The 21890-nt window shown below is 45.1% G+C and overlaps 1 protein-coding gene across 2 annotated transcripts; it reads left to right on the plus strand.

Annotated features, from left to right (window-relative positions):
- Window positions 1-4883: 4883 nt before the first annotated feature.
- Syx17 (syntaxin 17) lies at window positions 4884-21698 on the plus strand. 2 transcript variants are annotated; one of them, XM_077687389.1, is made up of 6 exons: window positions 4885-5345; window positions 5834-6029; window positions 6116-6291; window positions 10024-10074; window positions 15146-15365; window positions 21508-21698. In XM_077687389.1, exons 1-6 carry the CDS (start codon window positions 5181-5183, stop codon window positions 21657-21659), a joined length of 960 nt encoding a protein of 319 aa, XP_077543515.1. In that variant the 5' UTR covers window positions 4885-5180; the 3' UTR covers window positions 21660-21698. The 2 variants fall into 2 exon arrangements, with proteins under 2 accessions (XP_077543516.1, XP_077543515.1); XM_077687390.1 differs by lacking the exon at window positions 10024-10074 and having other exon boundaries at window positions 4884-5345.
- Window positions 21699-21890: the final 192 nt, after the last annotated feature.

Consider the following 21890-nt stretch of genomic DNA (forward strand, 5'->3'; position numbering starts at 1 on the left):
TCACCAGCTCATTCCGAAGCTTGCTGGCCAGCATGTGTCCAACGCCTAGGTGGACACGTGACCTATACGCACGGTGGGCGTAGGCACGTGACCTATGCACGGTGCCAAAAAATGTACGCAGGATTTATGCTCCGGTATGGCATCTTCCTTTGAACAGGTCTGCAGGAGTGCACTGGGTATTGGCATGTATTTCATTAACCATGCGCTGTTTTGCCACAGTATTTGTACCACAACATCGATGCCTGTGTATGAGAAGCTAAAGGCTCTCATCTGAACAGTACTGCTCTGGGGATGGGCCTGCTGTTTGTGTACCTGTCCAAGTTAAAGCTAGCACTTAATAGTTTTGCTACACAAAGTAAAATTAGCATGCACTTCTCCTGCGCTTCTGTCACTTGCCTGAAACCTAGTCACTTCCCTTCTGCGATGTAGCATTGTGATGTACGTTCTGTGAAATAAATTTACAAAATCATAGGTGCGCACTCAGGTACCAACTTGTGTTGGTGACGTTTGTTTTTCACCTCATTGCAGTTGTACTGTGGCATTTTTTATATGCAGGCAGCCTGACAGAGCAGAGGGGAAACAAGGAGCAGGCAACTTTGAAAGACGTTGAAAAAGCAGCGATGTCGTGGTTTCGGCACGCGACTGAGCGGGCAGCTGCAGAACAAAAGGGAACAAGGGCCAACCCGGTCGATGAGCTCATCTAAATTGAAAGATTTACGTCTCAGCTTCTAAATTTGAATAAAAATGTTCTTTGTACGTGGTGTCACAGCTTTTGTCACGTGAATTATTCAAAGCATGAATAATTTTAACATATTTCAAGTCACCCCTAAAAGTATTTCATAAACATCCCAAGGAAGTCCTTTTTTTGTTCTGTTTGGGATGTCAAGTAACCATACAAATGAATAAAACATGTCCCGAAAAGGACCTACAAGAACATTTTTGGAACATCCCAGGGAGCTCCTTTCTTTATTCGACATGGGAGATTTGACCTCCCAGTGAAGTCATATCTGGGACATCCCGGAGAAGTCTATTTTTGTATCACTTGTGATGTCTTTGGAACTTAATTGGGAGATCCATGGGAGATCCCAAACTCCCAAGCGGGACATCTCTCGCACTTACTAAGGATGTATGTGTGTTGTCTGGGGCCTATTCATCGATGTACTCCGCTAGGGCAGACAGAAATGTTCCCAAGAACACGAAACGTCTGTTACGTTAGGCGGAAAAGCAAACTCGCATTCCCATTAACGAGTGTGGATGCTCCCCCTTTTTAATGACAGCCACATTTATTGATACGGGAGCCACGAAATTCGATAAGAGCATTGATCGAAATGTGTCAAATGCTGAAACACGGCCACGTCACGTCACCCCGCCCCCCTCATGGTCTATTTGTAAAAATGTTATTGAAACGTGTCATCCACTGGTGCTTTTGGTGTTTTTAATTATGTAGGGCGCATGCACACCAACGAGAGGAGGAGGAAGTGGTTGTTGGGGGTGGGGGAAGGGGAGATAGAGGCCGGTAACTGTCTGGCGTCCTGGCGTTTCGGCGACACCTCAACCGGCCGACACCAACGAGAGTGTTGTGCATCTCTCTCCTCTTGTGTACGCGTCTTTGAAGACTGGGATCCGTCGCAGAACGGGGAAGATTTTTCATGCAAAATATTTCACATGCAAACGCGCGAACATAGCATAGGGAGCGCGGAAGTGGAAGCAGTGGAAGTACAGTGAACTAGAATTCTAGTTCACTTTAAGTGGAAGTGCAGCCCGTGCAGCCAGCATAGAGTTGGACTGGCTGAACTCCTCCACATTGGGGCTCTTCGATTTACAGTCTCGGACTCACCGCGGGTAGTTCGAGGATTCCCCGAAGCCATAGTGATACATGGGAAAATCGAACGCCGGACTGCTTCTCGGGGAGTCCGCGGTGAGTCCGAGACTGTAAATCGAAGAGCCCCATTGTCATTCATGATGTAGTTATAGAGAAAGAAATAGTCTATGATATAGTGTAGGGTGCCTGGATGTTCCTCCTCGCCGCCCCTCCGTGACGGGTGGAGACAACTGCGTCGTCTGCTACGGAAGCCGCCATGTTGAACCCCGCCGCTGGGGCAGCGCGCTGCAAGCACGGGGATGTCCTATCGGATTCTTATATGCACACGCATTCCGTGGCCACAAACCGCTTCCAGAGGGAAGGAGAACTTATTTGTGGTCTTGTTTGTACGTCTTAACAGTGAAAACACTGCGCTAGCTAAGTCGACAAGATGAAATAGCGGGAGAAACACGGCACACAGAGGCGCATCCGCGCCTACCGCCTATACGTGCGTCTCCTACTTTTTTGTTTTGTAAACTTAAGTCAGCGCAATGTCCCTACACTTTTAAATGTAACACGCATAATAATGCATCACTGAGGCTCGCTTCTTGATCGTTAGTTTTGGTGTTAAATCTCATCTGCGAAAAAGTTGCGTCTTATATAAGTGCGTTCGACCGGCAATGTATTGTGAAAAGACTTCGCGGGAGAGGTATATGTTGCATGAATTGCCCTGTTCTTCCACTAAGTCTGTCTGATTTCGCAGTTAACTGATATTAATCATGAGCCTTCTTTGCCGAAAATCATAGCCGCAAAAAGCATACCTTGTATATGCAAGATAATGCGCAAATGGCGAAGCGAGGGCACTCAGTTGTTGTAGTAGTGTATGTAGTTGTTTCTCCAAGGGGAAAACAAAAGCTAAAAGTGAATGAACGAAATAGCAGAGGCTTATCTAAAGCACCGCAGTTAACACATAAAGAAAAAATCTGCCAAGAAGCCCCAAATGTATAGCGCTTTGTAACTGAAGAAAAATGCCTAATCGGCGAAGCCATGTAATAGGTACAGGAAATAGTGGCGCAGCATGCAGATGTTAATTTTGGGTGAGGCGGTGAACCTTAGAGCTGTTACCAGGCCGAAATTTCTAGGCCCGGCCCGACGCGCCCCGATAGAGACACGGCCCGGGCCCGAGAAATTCATAAAAATTGAGCCCGGCCTGAGCCCGACGAATATTTAAAATCTGAGCGCGAGCCCGGCCCGAGCCCGCCAGAGTGTTGTTAAATATCATCCCTAGTCCGACAGGATATTTACATGAACTTGAAGATGTTTGTTGTTAACCTAAAAAGCGTAAGCACAAAGCGAATACGACTGTCTAAGATTTAAATTTCCTTTAAACTTGGACCGAACTTTGTACAACTTATCCTCACTTAGAAGCTTTTTTTTTTCGGTAGCCGTGTAACTTCATTTGCCAGCCTTCGAAATCAAGGCACACCCGAGGATACCTTAAATGGTTCCGAGTAAGGTGATTTTTTTTATTATTGTAATTCTTCAACAGATATTGCACCTTGCGTTCTTCCATTCCTTGCTGAAATTTTTGTCTTTCCCTCTAGTTACGTTGGCAGCATGATTTTATCTGCGCTTCAGTTCTTTCTTGCCTTTAGTCATGGCTCTAAAGAAATTCTTGCGCGAAATAATTATGGGCTCTGCTTAGAAAATTGGTTCTTCAAACTCTGCACACACTGCAAAATCCAGGCCACGTTTGTTCTGTTTGTTTTAGTTTGAAAAGGGTTTGTTTTAGTTTGAAAAGGAGAGCAAATACAATCATGTTGTAGTCGGTGGCTGGAGTGTCCTCGTTTCCTGGCCCGCTCTCTCCAACTAATCTGATGGTTTGATTGATTGTAGGGTTTAACGCGCCGACGCAACGCAGGCGATGAGGTGCGCCGTAGTGGAGGGCTCCGGATTAATTTTGACCACCTGGGGATCTAACGCGCGCCGAAATCTCGTACACACGGGCGTTTCTGCTTTTCGCTTCCATCAGAAAAGCGGCCGCCGTGGCCGGGAATGGAACCCGCGACCTCGTGCTCAGCAGCAGGAACTAAGCTGGTGGGACCCAGACGTTTCTTTTATTGATGTGAAGGCTTTCTAAGTGCAATCGTTTTTTTATCATATCTTTTAACGGCGCGGTAGTGAATTAGCACTTCCTTTTTTTTTGTTTTCACTTTACCGGAAATATCAAAAAACTTTCTCTTGCCAACAATTTAGAATTTGCTGCACAGGATAGCCGTGCCTCAGGAACTGCCCGGGCCGGATCGGACCGGCCCGGCGCGACAAAATTTTTGGTTTAGTCCGGCCCGGGCCCGAAATATTGCATGCTACCCGGCCCGAGCCCGGCCCGCGGGTCGGGCCGAGCTCGGGCTTTCGCCGGCCCGGGCCCGTGCACAGCTCTAGTGGACCTGGGAACTTGCAAGAAAACTATCAGAAAAAAGAAAAATCGATTCACAATTAAAAGTAAAAGGATTGGGGATCATTTGGTAAAAAGTTAAAACAAACAAACACAACCAAACAAAGCGAGAAGTCATGAAATATAATTCAAGGGGAACTGATTACAACAGAAAGTCTCCCAGTTTGCTACACACAGCCACATCTCGTTATAATACTCAAAATGATGCAATGAAATCCCAAAAGTACGTGTCTGGTTCAGCACCTTCACTTGATCAATTAAAAATATTGCACAAGATACCACCACAGAAACATTCGCCAACCATTCCTGCAGTGGTTTGTGCACAGAGGCACGCAGCAACCAGGCATTTTGAGCCGCTAATCGCGGCCAGACAGTTACAGCACGTCGGCCGCTGCACAATTCGGCGGTTCCGCCGCAGTAGCGGGGACCGTCATGGCGGTCGGCGGCTCCGAAAACCGGTCGAGGCGGCGAGGGACCCTGCAAAGAATGTCTCCACCCTTCACGGAGGGGCGGGCGAGGAGGAACATTCAGGCACCCTAATATAGTGAGTATGGTGGCGCCATCCCATGGGGCTTCAGTGCTTCAGCCTTTTCTTTTCTGCTGCTGTACGGATGTGCTACGTCTCCCTCTCTCTCTTTCTCTCTCTTCGCTGCCTGGTTTTGGAATGGCGCGTGTTGCCCATTTTGTGTTCGGCCGTGTTCGTTTAGTTTGGCTGATTCTTAATGCCTTTTGTGTCGTTTAAAGTGAAATGGCTGTGAATCGGTGTTAAGGCTTCACTAATTCAATGCGTGCATCGGGGTTAATTGCCAGTGCTGAATTGTGGGTCTAGTACCGTCAACTTCTTCAACCTGACGAGCGCGTGATCGAATTTCATGTGTCATCCCGTGCTGCTTTCCTTGCGCGGCTAGTTTCGAGCTTGCGAATATGGTGGATTCTGATGCAAGGGACACTACTCGCGGAGGAAATGCGACGGAACAAGGTGTCAAGTTCCCTTTGCGGAGGGTGAAGCTCGCTATTCACAGAATCACCGAAGTGGCGATTCCGCATCACCTCGACATTCTTTCAAAACAGCGAACTATCATCGAAAAGGTTAGTCATTTCTCAAAGAATTTTGCGATAGGATGGGTATACAAACGCTGTCCAAAGATTAACTTTCCCGCGAAACTGCCTACCAAAAGCCGCTGCTAGGTGCAGAAAAGTGCATCTGCGCCTCTACAGAGCAAACTAGCACTTTTGCATATCACCGCTTCCCCTTAATATGGCAGGAAAACATTTAAGTGTCCGCGCAGAAGTGTATGTGCAGTGTATGTGTGTAACTAATTTCTAAAATTATTGCGCTGCGTGCATGACAAACTGATAGTATGTCATGGACCGATAAGAACTGTACAGTCTTAGGTTTTATTAGGAGCGTGTCAATGAATTATTTCACTTACGAGTAGCCCTACGCATGAGCACATTTAATGTTTGGAGGCATTGATGTAGGCCCAGATTTTTTGTGCTGCACTCATTTAAACGCGGGGCACAGAATTAACCCTTAACTTTTCACCGACTTTTCTTCTTTTCTTTGTTCTCTTTAGTACCAGAAGTCAAAGCAGTGGGGCAAGGTTCATGACGAACAAATTAAAGCATCGCTGACAGTTAAGCAGCTGAAAGCTGCTTTGTATGAGCTGGAGACGCTCAGGAGCCAGGTTAACCCCAGTGACCTGAAACAGTTCGAAAGCCTTGTGCAACCAGCTTCAGAAGCTACGGTTCAGCAGGTGCGCTCATTCACAGGTGAGTGATCCACTCTGAGGCATTGCTGAGCACTTTCAGTGTACGGTAAGCTGAACGAAATGAATGTACTGTGTCTGAATGTCCAGAATTGTGCCTTCCTGTCGGGCCTGGTGCGGAGTTCTTTCCTCAAGCCCAAGCCATCTCGCACGAAGTCGAGTCAGCCCAAGAAGCAGAGGACCTTTCTCTTGGCCCACAGCCATTTCTCATTGAACATATTCCTGACAACACTGCGGCCTATAAATCATGGTATTCTCTTAAAAAGGTAACTTTCAGCTACTGCCTCTTCAATTTTGGCAGCAGAAACTTTACTCTGAGGTCATTTCCACATTGTGCAGATGTTTGTTCAAGAAATACCATGAAAGATTCACACTCCATTTTTACCGTTACATGACTGACATAGGATCAATCCGAGAAACATACGTTTCTCGGATTGATCTTTGATTCGAGACTCTCGTTCACTCCCCACCTGAAGCATCTGAAACAGAAGTGTTTGAAGGCAATGAATGTGCTTAAGATACTAGCACACATGAAATGGGGCACTGACAAGAAGTGTTTACTACACCTGTACAAAAGTCTTGTTTTGTCCCGCCTAGATTATGGATGTGTGGTTTACGGGTCAGCCTCTAACACTGCACTGAAAATGCTTGATCCTATCCACCATCTAGGCATTAGGCCAACCCACAGGGGCCTTCTGCACTAGTCCAGTACTGAGCCTCTATGCTGAATCAGACTGTTGGTCTTTGGAGTACCAGCGAACTTTTATTGGTATTACCTATGCCCTGAAGGTTACGTCACAGCCCAAGCACCCGTGTGACTCCCTGATAAGAGATAACTCAAGAATGCTGCTCTTTTCAAATCCACCTTCCTTAGCTCAACCGTTTCCACTGGTGATCAATTCCATCTCTACAAAACTATCCATCTCGTTTGATGACACCCTCAAAATGACCCCAAATGAATGCGTGGCACCCTGGAATACGAGCATCAATTCATGTGACACCTCATTAGACAAGTAGACAGGAAGGGCTCACTATTGGAAGTCAAACAGCATTTCTTGTACCTCCTAGACAAGTACAAGGCTGCTCAGTTTTTCACTGATGCATCAAAAATCAAATCGGCTGTGGCCTGTGCAGCTGTTGGACAGCATCTTTCAATAGCAAAAACAATGCATAAAAAAACAACCATATTTACAGCAGAAGCACACGGAGTATATCTGGCTGTGGGCCACATTATCACCAGCAAAACACGTCTGTTATCTTCACAGACTCACTCAGCGTTGTCACGGCCCTATCAACAGGAAAGGGCACCAAGAATCCCACATTTACTGCCCTTCTTAAAGCTCTGTACAAAGCACACCAGCTAAATTTAGAAATTATAGTGTGCTGGGTTCCTGGCCATTGTGGCATAGCTGGCAACGAGGAAGCTGACCAGGCTGCTGCCAGAACAGCTGAAAGAACCAGTATTGAAAACAGCTGAAAGAACCTGGATATAAAACCAGCTGCAAAACACATACTCCTTCAGCTTTGGCAAAAAGAATGGGACGGAGAAGTAAACAACAAGCTTCACTTGGTACAACCTATAATTGGCCGATCAGCTGCTAGGGAAAAAAGCAGGGCCTTTGAGGTCTGGCGATGCAGACTACGAATAGGGCACACATGGCACACATTCCTACCTCCTGACTGGTGACCAGCCGCCTAACTGCGCCAGATGTGGCGAGGGTCTTTCAATCCTCCATGTTTTGGTTGAGTGCTTGGCCATGGAACCGGAAAGGAGATGCTATTTCCCGGAAATGTATCGTAAGAATATGCCATGGCACATTGCCATGTTTTTATCAGATTGTCCTGTGTTCGATTTCAGCAGAGTTTTAGAATACCTTGATGATATCGGTTTTTTAAACCAGGGGCGGTATTCCCGTGTTTTGTCCCTTTTGTGTCCCTTTCAAAAGTGTCCCTTTTGAGCGAGTCCTGATTGGCTAACAGCGAACACCCGGATGTGACGCTATGCAAGCACGGCGGAGCTATGAGCCGTGGCTACTCGGAGCAGACGATTTGGAGCAGACGATTTTTCATCGCCTTATTGTTGGTTCGCTCGCGGAACAATAAACACATAAAAGATACTCTGATACGGTTTCAGTTCTTTAAAATGCGTTTGCAAGAACAGTTACGGTATTTGAATCAAAGGTCCACTGCTTAACCGGAAGTACGTCACGATGAAAGGGACGCAAAAGGGACGTTTTCAAAAGGGACAGTTACGAGAATACCGCCCCAGGTTTGTTTTAGAAAGTAGCATTCTCGTCCACCTCATTGCCTTGTTCATCCGTAGTGTACTATTTACCATGGTCCTATACACCGTTAGCTCATTCCATGCCGCATCACGCTCCTCACTCATCTTTTCGAACCGGCCCTTTACACCGAAGTAATTTTATGCACTATTTGCACTCATTTCATCAGCACATTTTTACCTCATCATAGCATTGGCGCTCTTGGCCTTAGATGCCCTTGCGCCAAAAAACCCCACCAAAGAAGGGGTGCATGTCCCTACCAACCAATTTTTTTGACTGCCCGTCAATTCAGATGTTTTCGCTGTTACCGTTTACTGTGGCTGCTTTTTCAGACCCGATTTTTTAACTCCTTTATTATTGAACATTGCTGGCATCCTGCTCAGGTCTGAAAAATTGCTTGTCGATTGTATACCATGCTTAAGTGGCTTCGATGCTCATGCACAGTAGTACAAGAGTTAATGGAAAGGGAACTGGCATTATTATTCTCTCCTGTACTGTCTCATGTCTAATAATGTGTGATTCTTTGTATTCTTCAGACCACTCTCTCATCTGCAATTTTGCTTCTAGTAATTTGTTATAGGGCTGGACTGATCTTCTGATAAATGCATCAGTCATGAACCATTTTAAACCAGTTGATTAGTTGAACTTGTATGAGCAAAACGAGTTATAAGTGCCATCTGAAAATTCTGCTGGAGCTGTTGTAGGATCATTCCCATGCTGAAGTAACTGCCTTACATTGCTGCAGGAAGTTATGGCAATGTACTCAGATTAATGGAGAGGCCTTTGCCCTGCAGTGGGTGTAGATAGGCTGGTGATGCTCGGATGTTGTGATGGTTAATAAAGCAAACTGGTAGCGAGTAAAGACAAGAAAATGGCTTTTTATTTTTCCTACAAACATAAGGGCGGTGAGAACTGAAGACATTGGGCAGATGCACATTCATGGGTGTCACTTTTTCATTGTTTGATAGACCGACTTCAGCATAAGTGAGTAACGCTTCGGATCCCTTGTGATAATGACTAGGATTGGGCTCTTTGCTTCCAGTAATTTGAGTTTCAGAAATGGTGATATGCATCCAGGCTGTCTCAGCACTCTGCGATGGTCCCCTCGCAGCATCTGAGGTGGCTGTAAGCGGGCCCAGAAATATTCTGTTGGCAGAAGATGCGCACAAGCTTTTTACCCAAGCAGCTCGACTAATTTGCTGTGAATATCTAGGCTGATTTCAATTTCTCTATGTCAGTCATGTAACGGTAAAAATGGAGTGTGAATCTTTTATGGTATTTCAGTGCATCAATGCAATCACTTCAAGCCTGCTGAATAATCAGGTTAAAAGTTGGAATTGGTGCTGGCCCCTAGTAATTGTGTGTGCCTCTTAGGGGTTGTTAACAAAATCGAGCAAAATCTGAATTTTTCACTGTCTCTTGTCTCCTCTGCATGTATAGAATCTTTTTGCTTGTTAAACCTACACAGTGGTTCACACAGCTGTTGTCAGGAATGCTAGAAAAACCCAAAAGCTTTCTTTGTCTTCTTGCTAGCAAAAAGAAAAGCGAATAAAAAGAAGTGATATAATTAGGAAGAACTATGTAATGTTGCTTTAATGTGCCTTTTTTGAGACCATGACTTGAAAAACACATTAACCAGCTCTACTATTCACAACTGCCAGAATAATAAAACATGACTGGCAGCTTAATCTCATCACATTCAATTTTTTACTGCAGGATCTTCATGACCTTAACGACCTGGTGACCAGCTTCAGTAGCCTAGTGTATGTAAGTATACTTTTTTGGATAGCACGTAACTGTTCACTTTCTTGCAGGCTAATAACTTTGTACCTTTTACATTACATTTGCCCATTATGTTGCATATAACGCATAGAGCACCTAGAAAGTTCTGAGGCAGCGTGGAGAGTGGGGGGTCATATGGAGAATGTGGTGCAACCTGTGGCTTCACTGTACTATTTATTTTTCTCTTCCCTGTGGGGAAAAGGTGGAAAGACATCTACAAAATTGGATGTAGGTAGAAAAAAATCATGGGCATGCTCGAATTGTTTGCAACAGATATTTGTGACCATATAGGATGCCATGGGCTGGTTACAGGGAGGGAGTCTTGCAGGATAGCCTAGAGCAGGGGTCGGCAACCTGCCGCCCATGGGGCAGTGTTATTCGACCACCGACATGACACGAGAACCTCCCCACTTCCTCTTGTCACTTCCTACCTGAATGCCAACATGTCAGCTTTGACTTCAAATAGGGTTAGACAGGGACAGATATTGCTTCCAGTTGACATTGTCCCCCATCTTCACACGTAGCTGAATTATTGTTAATTACTGTCGTCAAATATTATTGCCAATTGGCCGAATTTTTTCCCCTTTGCCTGCAAAGCCCCTCACTTCCCCTTCAATTTGCCCTCCTGCCCCCTCTGTCAGCTTCATGCAACTTAGCCATCCACCTCCAAAGGTTGCCGACCCCTGGCCTAGAGGGTTCAAATCGCGTTAAGGTTTTATGTGCCTGAGCCACACCTTGGCTATAACTAAGCGCTATAACTATATAACTAAGTATAGCGCTATAACTAAGTTTGACCACCTGGGGATCATACATGGGGGACGTCTTGTCTTTTGCTTTCACCAGAAAAACATCAGTTGTGGCCAAGAATGAAAACCATGACCATGGGTTATAGTGTAATGCCCTAGCCATTGAGCCACTAATGCAGGTATAGCCAAGAAGTTCTAGATTGCTATAACCAAAGGAGGTTGCTACTCACAGGGCACTACACAGGAGGCAGTAAAAAGACAAATTTGCTGTTGAAGGAGCAGTTCTGGAGCTATGAGGCACAGCTTAACAAAGGTATGCAGAATGAATCGGACCACTTGGGCTTTTGAGCGCATGCTAGATGTTGTTTACACAGGTGCATATTCACATGTCCTCAAGAATTCACATGTCCTCACATTCATATTCATATTCACAAGTCCTATTTACATGTCCTATTCACATGCATAGGCGTGCGCAGAGTTCTAAATTAGGGGGGGGGGGGGGGTCAAAATCTTACCGCTGCGCCCCCCCCCCCCCCCCTCCCTCCCTCCCTCCCTCCCTCCCCACCCTTACACCAACTCCCGACCTCTTCCCACTGAAGGCCTAGCGGTCCGAACGCAGTGCAGAGGGATGGTTATAAAATTTTTATTTCAATGTGATGGAACTGCAACACATACAAAATATTTCTGAGCTGAAATTTGTACTTTCATGTGTTACATCGGCAAGGTATGGGGCAAATTTGGCGCCCCCCTTCAGATGATTAGGGGGGGGGGCCGCCCCCCCTGCCCCCCCCTGTGCGCACGCCTATGTTCACATGTCCTATTCACAAGCATATTCACATGTCCTCACATGTCCTCAAGAACAGGTGCATATTCACATGTCCTCACCTCTAACCTCAAAGAAAGTAAACTAGTGGGTACAAATTGAATATTCACCACGTTGCTGGCACAGAATTGTGGATGCGTATATTCTAACACAGCCAGCCACTATCTGATTTAGTTATGGGGTTATGGGCACAGCTAAAACCTCCCTAAAGCACACAAAATTTTCTAATTGAAATAAATAACACCAAAAACGAACATTAAATGGACAAAACAGCCCTTATTGTATAAAAACAACATATGTATATATGGTATCGTAGCTAGCTCAGCCAGCCCTTGGCTGACAACCGTATATGGACAGCTGAAACCAACTTAAAATGGCACCAAACCTTTAATGATACCAACTGAAATCAACCGAACATGAATAAAATCATGCTAATGTCCACAAATATTCAATTAAAGTAGCCAAAATTCACATAAGGTTGACAAGACTGTTGAGTCGTTCAAAAACAGTAGCTGGAACTTACCCAAAGGGAACAGAACTACCTGAAATTTATTTGTGATGCATAAATGTGTCATACAGGATGCACGCGTGATAATCTCTCAAGTAGTATAAGAACTGATTAAACAGAAGAGGAGTGGTGCTAATGGGATTTGAACTCTCACTTTCACAAGCTTGCTACTCAGCAGTGGAACCTCTGCACCCCGAGACCTGGTCCAGTTCGGTTAAACAGTGTAGTATTAGTAGCACGTGGATGTATGCTTAAACAGGCTCCTAGATGGCACAACATGTCACTTGGCTATGCTCACTAGGGAATATCTGTACACATCCTGGACGGCCGCTTTGGAGATCTTCCTCCTTCCTCCAGCCTAGCTTTCAGCTCTGAATGTGTGGCATGGCTTAGCAAGGGTTAATAAGTAATGCACTAGTCTGGACAAGTTTTCCAAATTCTTCAGAATGTCCAGTGCCCATTTTGAGGTTCTTGGCCAATTTTTTGGGAAGACATGTGCGAACTCATAGCCCACTTAACACACATGCTAGTCCCTGCCACGTCCTGAGGCAAAATCTTTTTTTTTTCTTGGATTCACTGATAGTGCAGTACAAGCACACTTGTTTTTGGGTTGAAAAGGAACGGGTTTGAGTCTTTTTGGACCAGCTTTCTGTATAAGTGACGATGAGCTTTGTGTGTTGATGCAAGGTGCTGCTTAGCCGCGACAAATTCTTTTATTGCTGACTGTGTCATGTTTCTGCCATGGCTTTGTTATGAAATGAGGCTGATTAAACACATTCTATGTTCACATCAACTTGTAGGGGGAGAGACCAAAGCCTGAAAGATGATTGCGGCGATGATGCTTAATGTCCCCAAATTAATAACTGAAGCCATTAGCATTAGCGACGACATTGCATGTTTCCACACAGACAATTCGCCAAAAAGATAGACGTGGTTCGTTTATAACGGAAGCATCAAGTCTTGCAGGGAAGTGGAAGAGATGCTATAAATGGTTCGTTTGCATCCAAACTGACCTTCCAGCACATTACAAGCTTATGAGATAGCATAAACCTCACCACAGGATCACAAGTGGGATATGAGATGCGTGTTCCTTCATAAAACACATTCTGCACTCAAATCAACTTGCAGGACGGGAGACAGGTGCCTCCTCTGGTTTGATGTCCCTCCCTCAAAGCCTCCATAATGGAAACGATTCATACAGACAATAAAAATTTTTGAGTGAATGTATTGGTTTTCTTTCCTGTTGGATTTTTTTCCTTGTAGAGGTACTTTATCAGATATATTCCGAAAATATGTGAAATGTGTTTATACTGGGAGTCCGGTGCACATTTCTTTCAGTTGAAATTTGAGGCTTGTGATGCAGGAAGTAATCTTGAAAATGCAGAGGTTAAGTTCATGACAAAACTAGGTCATTAAAGCATTTTTATTTTCTGTCACTTTATTGCTGACTACGTGAACGCAGCGGAGAAAAATTTTGTGTTTTTAACTTGTCATCAGACGATTGTCTTGAAAGCATGTCAGAGGGCCACCAAAAATCAGGCAAGGCTGTGCGTCACCCCAGCAACGAGGGATTTACCCAATAAATTACGGCTACCCAATGACTCGATTTATTTTTTCTTTTTCCCCGCACACTCGTAAATCTGAGCAGATGTGTAGAAGGTATTTATAAAACATAACGGAAAAATGAATGCCGCACATACAATACTGGGACACATAAAAAAAAGAAAAAAACACAAATTTAGCACATACTAAATGCAGTGTGCTTATTGTGCTAAAATGCAGATCCAGCCACAGTTTTAGTCATGGGCACTGAATTTGCACCAAATGATTTTGTTGAAAGGAAGCCAACTTCCTGAGCTCGCAGTACTTTCTAATCGGTATTGGCATCGTTCATTGTGTACTCGCGCAGTACTTTTGTTTGTGTGCATAAAGGAAAGAAAAGGTTAGGAAAGCTAACATAAAAATAAATAAAATGGAACAGAAGGGACATACAACACAGGCAGTCATGTCATCTGCTTTATTTTATTCGTTGCTCATTCTTTGGGCCAGCTCAGGAAAATGCAGTCCAATACAGTGTGTTATGAATGCAGCTGCTATCTCATAAATGCAGTGTGCTTATTGTGCACTCACAGTTTTTTTTCCCACGGGGCACATGTTGTCCGATCACTATAGGCGCAGCTGTTTGATCTTTGAACATTTATAGCGCTCATGCACAAAGACTGAAGGCAAATAACTTCACAAATTGGAAACCCGATATTTCAACATTAAAAGTTCTCGGGCTGCTCACCCAGCATTCTCATAGTACAAGGGTTTGTACGCATTTCAGCTATTTATCAGGCAGTCTGATAACCCGTTTGGTAAGCTCCTTACAACAAAAGATTCAAGTATTCAGGCCAGATTCTCCAGCAGTCTTTTTTTTTTTTTCTTTGCTGGGTGACTAGCTGGCAAGTTGCTTGAGTTTTTTTTTTTTTTTTTTTTTTTTTAAAGTACACCAAGCATGTCAGTTAATGAAAGTTGAAATTTCATGCCCCTGCTTGGGGAAGATGGTACCAATTGCTAAGGTAGGAAGTAATTTTTCTTCAGCTTTCCAACCTTGCTTCTATTATGATGGTAAACGATCGACTGTATCTCAGGAGAACATAGCCATATTAAGTAGCCGCGAGTGCACAGAGGCTTACCTCCTGCCTGCCCTGCCATGTATTGTCACAGCGATGGGCCAGTTCCTCTGGCCATTACCCCTTGGCCTGTGATAGGCGCACTGCGCCCATCCATGCTGGCCAGAGCCTTTGCCCCGGGGGGGAAAGTGTGCAGGACTGTGTGCACTGTTGTGAAAGGTGGCTGAAGCGGTGTCTAGTCAGCCGCTCTTCTCCTCGCACATTTTTAGTGTTGCCGGTGCCGGAGGAGGCTAGAGCGGATCACTGCCACGCCCCAAGGTGCTTTCGGGGAAGGGGTAAGCTGTGCCCTTCGCGTGGTGTGCAGGACCAGCGTGAGCGGGTGGAGAGCATCGAGGAGCACGTGACGCAGGCTGAGGAGCACGTGTCCCGAGGCACGCAGCACCTGGCACGTGCAGCCAAGCTTCGGGGCGCCCTGCTGCCCGTCACGGGAGCCCTAGTCGGCCTGACCGTGGGCGGACCCGTGGGGCTGGTGCTGGGCACCAAGATGGCCCTCCTGGGCTGCACCCTGGGGGCCGGCATTCTCGGTACGTGGCCCTTCCGGGTGGGGGATTTGTGGTGACTGCAGTTCGAGGCCACAGTATTGTGCACTATAGAGGGCTACTAATCTACCCAGTGGACTTGGACTGTCAGATTTAGTGGTTGCTTAGTTTTTGCACACGCCATTCTTGGGGTATTGGGTGGCTACTGCAGCTGAATGCCACATTAGTTAGTGCGCTGTGGCGGGCTACTTACCACCCTAGCCAGTTGGCCAGTCAGCTTTAGCAGTTGCTTTTTTCTGTTTCGTTTTTTTTTTTTTTTTTTTTTTTTTTTTTTTTTTTTTTTTTAGTTGGGCACATTTTTGTGCTGTCCAATATGCTTGAATATACAAGCTTTCTTCTAGGACCATATACTTCAAGATAATCTGGTAAAGCTAGAAAATTATGCTTATGATGTGCCGGAAAGATTAGGCTTTTATGCTTTGCACGTGCGTGTTTGTACTACGGGAGTGTTGTCTATAGGTGCGTCTGTAAAACTACACTGAAAATGTTAGACCCAGTGCTGCATTTGGTGCTCTGTCTGTCAGAAGTGATAAGTGGAGCCTTGAACACTGGCGCACTTGCACATCACTGCTGTAGGCCCTTAAGGCGACCTTAGTGAGGAACCACCATTTTATCATAAATGACATCTCATCTGCTCGTTTGTACCCAGTACACCCATCGATACTCGCTCCTTTGACTTTGATATTGAGAACCGATGCAGGGAGGGTGGGGAGGGTGGGAGAGAAAGAGGGGAGGGGGTAGAGAGGAGGAGGGAGGGAGGGAGGGTTTGCAGCAAGTTTAGAGGGTTGAAGGTGGCCGCATGCTCCAGCCTAATGGTGACTAGCGGGTGGAGAGCATCGAGGAGCACGTGTCCATGAGGGAGAGTTATGTCCCCAGGTCAGCCCCCTACGTATTTTAATTGTAGTGGAACACATTATGCAAGCAAAATACAAGAATCTTTATTTTCACACGCTGTGTAATTGTGGTTTCAGCCTTGCATGTTGTTAAACTAATTAAAAGCATTTTAAATTATCGTAATAAAGCTATGATTGCCTATAAGTGAAAAGTAAAAATAATTTTTTGCCGGGTTGCTGGACGCAGTGGCATTGTGGGCAACAAAATCGCCGACCAGAATGCTGCTGTGGCTATTCTCCACAGTAGCACGGATGTACCGCGTGTCCCCTACCTTGACATAGAACTGGTGATATGAAGGGGACTCCATAAATTATGGCATAAAACATGGGACGCACAGAGACAACAAACTGCACACTAGCGAGCCACATATAGGTAGATATGCATAACAGACAAAGAATATGCGTAACACACTCTCACCTGCTCACTAGATCTCCAACACCAATGTGAGGCAGGTGTGGAGAGTGCCTGTCCATAATTCACACACTAATTCAATTCAAGGCACTGGCACAACATGACACAAACACTTTCTAGGATTGTACAGACACAATATTCCACTACAGACGTCATTCTTTTTAGCGGATGATCCCATGATTCTTAAAGGCGTCTTTATTTACCTGAGATGAGATTTTTACAGCTCATTTCGTATCGTGCATAATCGTTACCTGACCCTATTATTAACCAGTTATTTGTCTTGTAGGGTTTACTGTTGTTGTACAACCTGGTATATACACCAGTCATCTTATTTACATCGTAAGCAATATTACTTTTGTCTAAATGCCTGATTTCATTACTGATATTTCTTTTTGGCACTCTTTGCCCCAAGTTGGCCTTGCAGCATTAAAAGCAACATTGGTCTTTGCATGTGCTATCATGATGTGGCATGTAGCAGTTCATTGTCTCAAAACACAATCGGTATAACGAGCCTTGGTTCTGTGGCTGCTGCATACAATTACCAAGGATAGCATAATTAATGTGCATCATATTGGATTGGGCTTGAAATGTGGAAAGTGCAATGTATTCAGTGCTAAAAATGTTTGGGTCTTTTTGGCAAATGAGGATTGTGTGAGTGGAAGCAAACCTAAAATGCGTGGCAGAATACACCTTAAAAGAATCACAAAATGAATGCTAATATGGAGGGTCAGAAGCACCTGTTCAGTCACCGAGGTTGTTGTGCACCCTCACAAGTGTTTATTCACGCAGTGTAGCATGGCAGATGAAGGGTTGAACACATTTGATTTTAGCCTTTTCCTGTGCTTGCATACACTGCGACTTGTGTTTAGTTACCATTGCAGTAGTTTTGCTTAAGGGGAAACACGAATCAAAAAGTCTTTTTTTTTTTTTTTTTTTCAAGTTTCATTTTTTCTGTTTTTTGTTGCTTTATCATCTTTATACATTATATTTTGACATCTTAAAATATCACATCGAAATTAGCATCAGAAGTCGGTGAAAAACACGTCTGAGTGAGCGGCAGTGATGCGCGGCGTCACGAAATTTATGCAAAACTTGGTGCTGTTCACGTGCTCGTGGGGCCGCGAAGGCTGGCTCGTGTAGAGTTGTCCTTACTCTCCTTGATCCCAGCTCCTGAAGTCTTGTTTGTTCACGAAAAATCTAAAAAAGAAAAAAAAAGCAACAAAAACAGCAGCCATTCATGGGACAAAGGCTCATTGAAACGCACTCAAAACTTGGCCCTGAACAGCTACAGCTTGCTTTTCAATGATCTTGCAACAGGTGGCACGAATGGTAACTAGTAGCTGCATGCGACCGTAGAAATGGTTGTTGTTTACAATGACACAGCTGTTGAGGTGAACCATGTCTGGCTCCACAATTCAGTTGCGCCATATGTTCATGAGATTTCTCCTAGGTTGGCCACAAAGGTGAATGTAAAGTGGTGAATGGCTTGACGAGAAAATAGGCAAAAATACCATTCAAAGGCTTTCTGTTGTCAGTGTTGGGCTACGTTTCACATACTAGTTGCCACAATGCCACAGCGAACCAGCTCCCTAGGCAGGGGCGGATCCAGGCTTTTTCTGAGAGGAGGGTCACATAGAGTTTCTTAGTAAGTACTGTAAGAAACTCTGTGGGGGGTCAGCTCCTATCAGTGATGATGATGATGATAAGCAGGAGGAGGAGGAGGATGACGAGCCTTATTTATTCACTGAAATTTCGGGAAAGCAAAAACAGAAGGAATACAACAAGTCATCAATTCACCTTTTTCTGCGACCTGAGTGGTCATCTTCTTGGAGGTTTAAATTGAAAAATTAAGGGAGGGGTCAGGACATCCGGACCCCCCCTCTGGATCCGCCAATGTCCCTAGGCCATCACAGCGTGGGTTGCAAAGAAACAGCCTAGCGCTGCAGAATAGTCAGCTTTCAATGCGAAGCATATTTGCGCTCATTCAACAAAAATTAGTTTACATTGGTCCGCTCAGTAGACCACGTGACCACAACAGAGGAGAGTGCGTAGAGGTGGAGGGAGGAAATGGGAGAATGGGGACAGTCAAAGCTTCGACAGTGGCGCAGACTCAATGCATACATTTAGCAGTGGCATGCTGCCTGGAGTAGCCTTGCTTCTGGTTGTCTAGAATGCCACCTAAATGTAGTGAGCCTGGAGAAGTATTGTGTGCAAAAGGGCTTGACATTGCCAAGTGCTCGCCAAAAGATAGAGCCGGTGAAACTGACAAGCGGCATAGAGAGAACCCAAACCACTGCTAGGGAGGACAGTTGGGGCCTCAGGGACAAAAGAAGAAAGATGGCTGCCTCGTTTTTTGGTACCCAGAAATGAGGGTGCCACCCAAACCACCTAAGCCTTACACTGCTGGGTGTATGGTAATACTTAGCTTTCATTGGGAATTCTGTGCAGGCTCCAGGCATTCTGCCGTAATTCTTCCAAAGCCAGCCCTCCAGGGGCTTTTGATCAGAATGCCGATGACCCTGGCACACACCGTGTCTAGGAGTTGAGGACCGTGATGTTGAATCTGCTTAGCCTTCTAACAGTGATATTTTGTTCACACAGTTTGTCTGCTATAGAGGGGTATCTATGCCTGTTAGTGTGACTTGTACAAAGAGTACAATTGCTATGGATACGCTTACAGAAGTGGACCCTGGCTGAGATCGTTGTTGATACTTTGCAATGGACATAACGTGACCCTGAGAATTGTGCTGTTTTTTGTAGCACCCCAGGGTCCCATTCCAGATTTTGACTATGGGACCCTCATCGGCACAATAGTATGTACTGTAATGCTTTTTGGTCGACTTCTGTCACCATCATCGTCAGCCTGGTTGTGTCCACTGGACGAAAGCCTCACCCAAAAGGCTGGAAGGCCTCTTCCAGCGACGTCTGTCAAGTGCTAGCTGAGTCCACCCTTTCCCCACAAGCTTTCGTATTTCATCTCTCCATCGAGTTCTTGGCCGACCTTTAATTCATTTGGGAGGTTTGTGGCAAATGTACTCAACCAGGGTTGCCAAATCCTCGTCTGTTGAGGAAAGGCTGTTTGTGTCCCGGAACCTCACCTAGTATGTTGACACCTCTCAATACAGCCTCCCGTGGTATCCGGTGATGATGTGATCGGACCAGCAGCATTTCAGACCTGGTGACGTTATGAAGGGCGGCGCCTCAGCATTGTTCAAGGCTGCTCAGATTGCGTGTCACCCTCTGTTGATGCGCACAGTTGGTGACATCTAGAAAGCATTGCTTTCTTCAACGTAAGGGAGAACGTTCCGACAGGAGGTGTAGTCTATACCCCCCGCACACATGCAGGTGCAAGGCATGACCCGTGCATGGCATGCTGATCCTTGCTCTGTTACCTTGAGGGCGCTTCCCTTGTGTGGCCTAACTGTAATCTAGCAAGGGCAACTTTGAAGAATCTGTGTATTGGTCGACATTAATAAACTGAAACTTTCCTGCACTGCAGAAAAATTCATAGCGCATGTGGTTGGCCTAAGGCGAAAGCTCTAAATGCCCGACTGAATAAACCAGCATTGTTTAGATGGCTGCCACTGAAAAGAGTAAAAAGAAAAGCCGTTTGAGTTCGTATGGGAATTGAACCAGGGTCTCTGCAGTAGGAGCCAAGTGCGTTACTACACGCTACCTCAGCATATTGGTAGCGGTGTAAAAAAGTTTGCATAGTGTGTACCGCATGACAGATGAATGCGACAAATGAATGTGACACCATCCTTGGAGAACTCTGATTCTGGGGAAGTTGGGGCGTGGAGTGACACCAGTCTGCCTGTCGGAGTAATTCATGCCAGAAATACCAACAAATGTAGCACTGAAAAAGTCTGATCAGTATCACTAGGGGAAGCCTCTATGCTTTCACCTTCAAAGCACGTAAGCACACTGAAGTGCTCCGAGGAATTTTTTATTGGCTCTACATTAAAGCTGTTCTAGCTTAAAAAACACCTTCAATGTTCAAGTTAAATTTGAGATTGTTTTGCAGTTGCCACTTTGCAAAGGAGAGCAAAGTTTACTGCACCAAAGTTTTGTTGACATTTTCGGACTTATTCCTTAATGGTAGCACAGTGTGAAGAGCAAAGTACCAAAATGTTCGTGCACCAATATTTATTTTCATTTCAAAAAGAACTTGCTGCGTTGGCTCAGTGGCTAAGGAGTTCCACTGCTGAGCACGCAAACCCTGCTTCAATTTCTAGTCACGACACCTTTTTTGCTCATGGAAGCATAAAACAAACACCGTGCATGCAAGATTTTGACTTAAAGAAGTCTATAAATTAATCTGTAGCCCCCCATTATGCCGCATATCATGGCCCAGCTGCAGCTTTGCCTTGAAATAACCAATTTGAATTCCCAAGCATTTCGGGTATTTCGAGGTATTTAAATCAATTCAGACCTGCATTTCAATCCATTCTGAGGTGAGAAACTGTCACCTTACACCAATCTGTAATGTGCTTTCGCCAGAAATGCAGAAAGGCAAGTCAGAGTAATGCTTGCTACCATTTCATGCTGAGCCTTTGTTCCAAAGTAAAAATTTCTCTACATTTTACTCATCTCCAACAGTTGAGGCCCAGCGGGTGTGTGAAAGTGTATTATGGGGCCTTTTCCCCGTCATTGTTTCTTTGTCTGTCTGTTACTTGATGTTGGTGACAGCACTGTTGCCAGTGCAGTTGTCATACCAGCGAAATAGAGACCTTCGTCACAAAACCACAATTTTACATCAATGAAACACCAGATCGTGGTGATAAAAACTTTATTATATTCTCATTTTCTTTTGTAATTACAGGTTACACTGGAGGCAAGGCTCTGCAGCGCAGAAAGGAGGGTCCGACCAAAGTGCCTGTGATGGAAGACATGGAATTGAGGGAGATGCCTAAAAATCAATCACCAGACAACACAGAACTTCAGTCTCCATCCTCTTCAAGGCGCATTGTTTAGTAAAGGAAATTTTTGTAAATAAAGCGAACTTCTGCAGTGTGCAGTGCTCAGTTATTTTGCTACAATTGTGCTTACGGCCATAAAGTAAAGCCCGCTTATATCGAACACGGATATATCGAATTATTGCCTATATCGAACCCTTGTATAATGCTGGTAAAAATGACATGCATTTAAATGGATATAACGAACTCTCCCGCGCGGGATTTTTCGCTCTCAGGCATGCGGTAGGCT

The sequence above is a fragment of the Haemaphysalis longicornis genome, unplaced genomic scaffold (assembly GCF_048455015.1).
Source record: "Haemaphysalis longicornis isolate Haplotype H1 unplaced genomic scaffold, Haemaphysalis longicornis Haplotype H1 scaffold_1, whole genome shotgun sequence".
Lineage (NCBI taxonomy): Eukaryota > Metazoa > Arthropoda > Arachnida > Ixodida > Ixodidae > Haemaphysalis > Haemaphysalis longicornis.

Bases quoted from the DNA above. Each gene is read 5' to 3' on its own strand.
- Syx17 (XM_077687389.1), top strand. From the start codon at position 5,181: ATGGTGGATTCTGATGCAAGGGACACTACTCGCGGAGGAAATGCGACG. The intron at 5,346-5,833 runs GTTAGTCATTTC...TGTTCTCTTTAG, and splicing joins AGCGAACTATCATCGAAAAG to TACCAGAAGTCAAAGCAGTG. The intron at 15,366-21,507 runs GTACGTGGCCCT...TTGTAATTACAG, and splicing joins CCTGGGGGCCGGCATTCTCG to GTTACACTGGAGGCAAGGCT.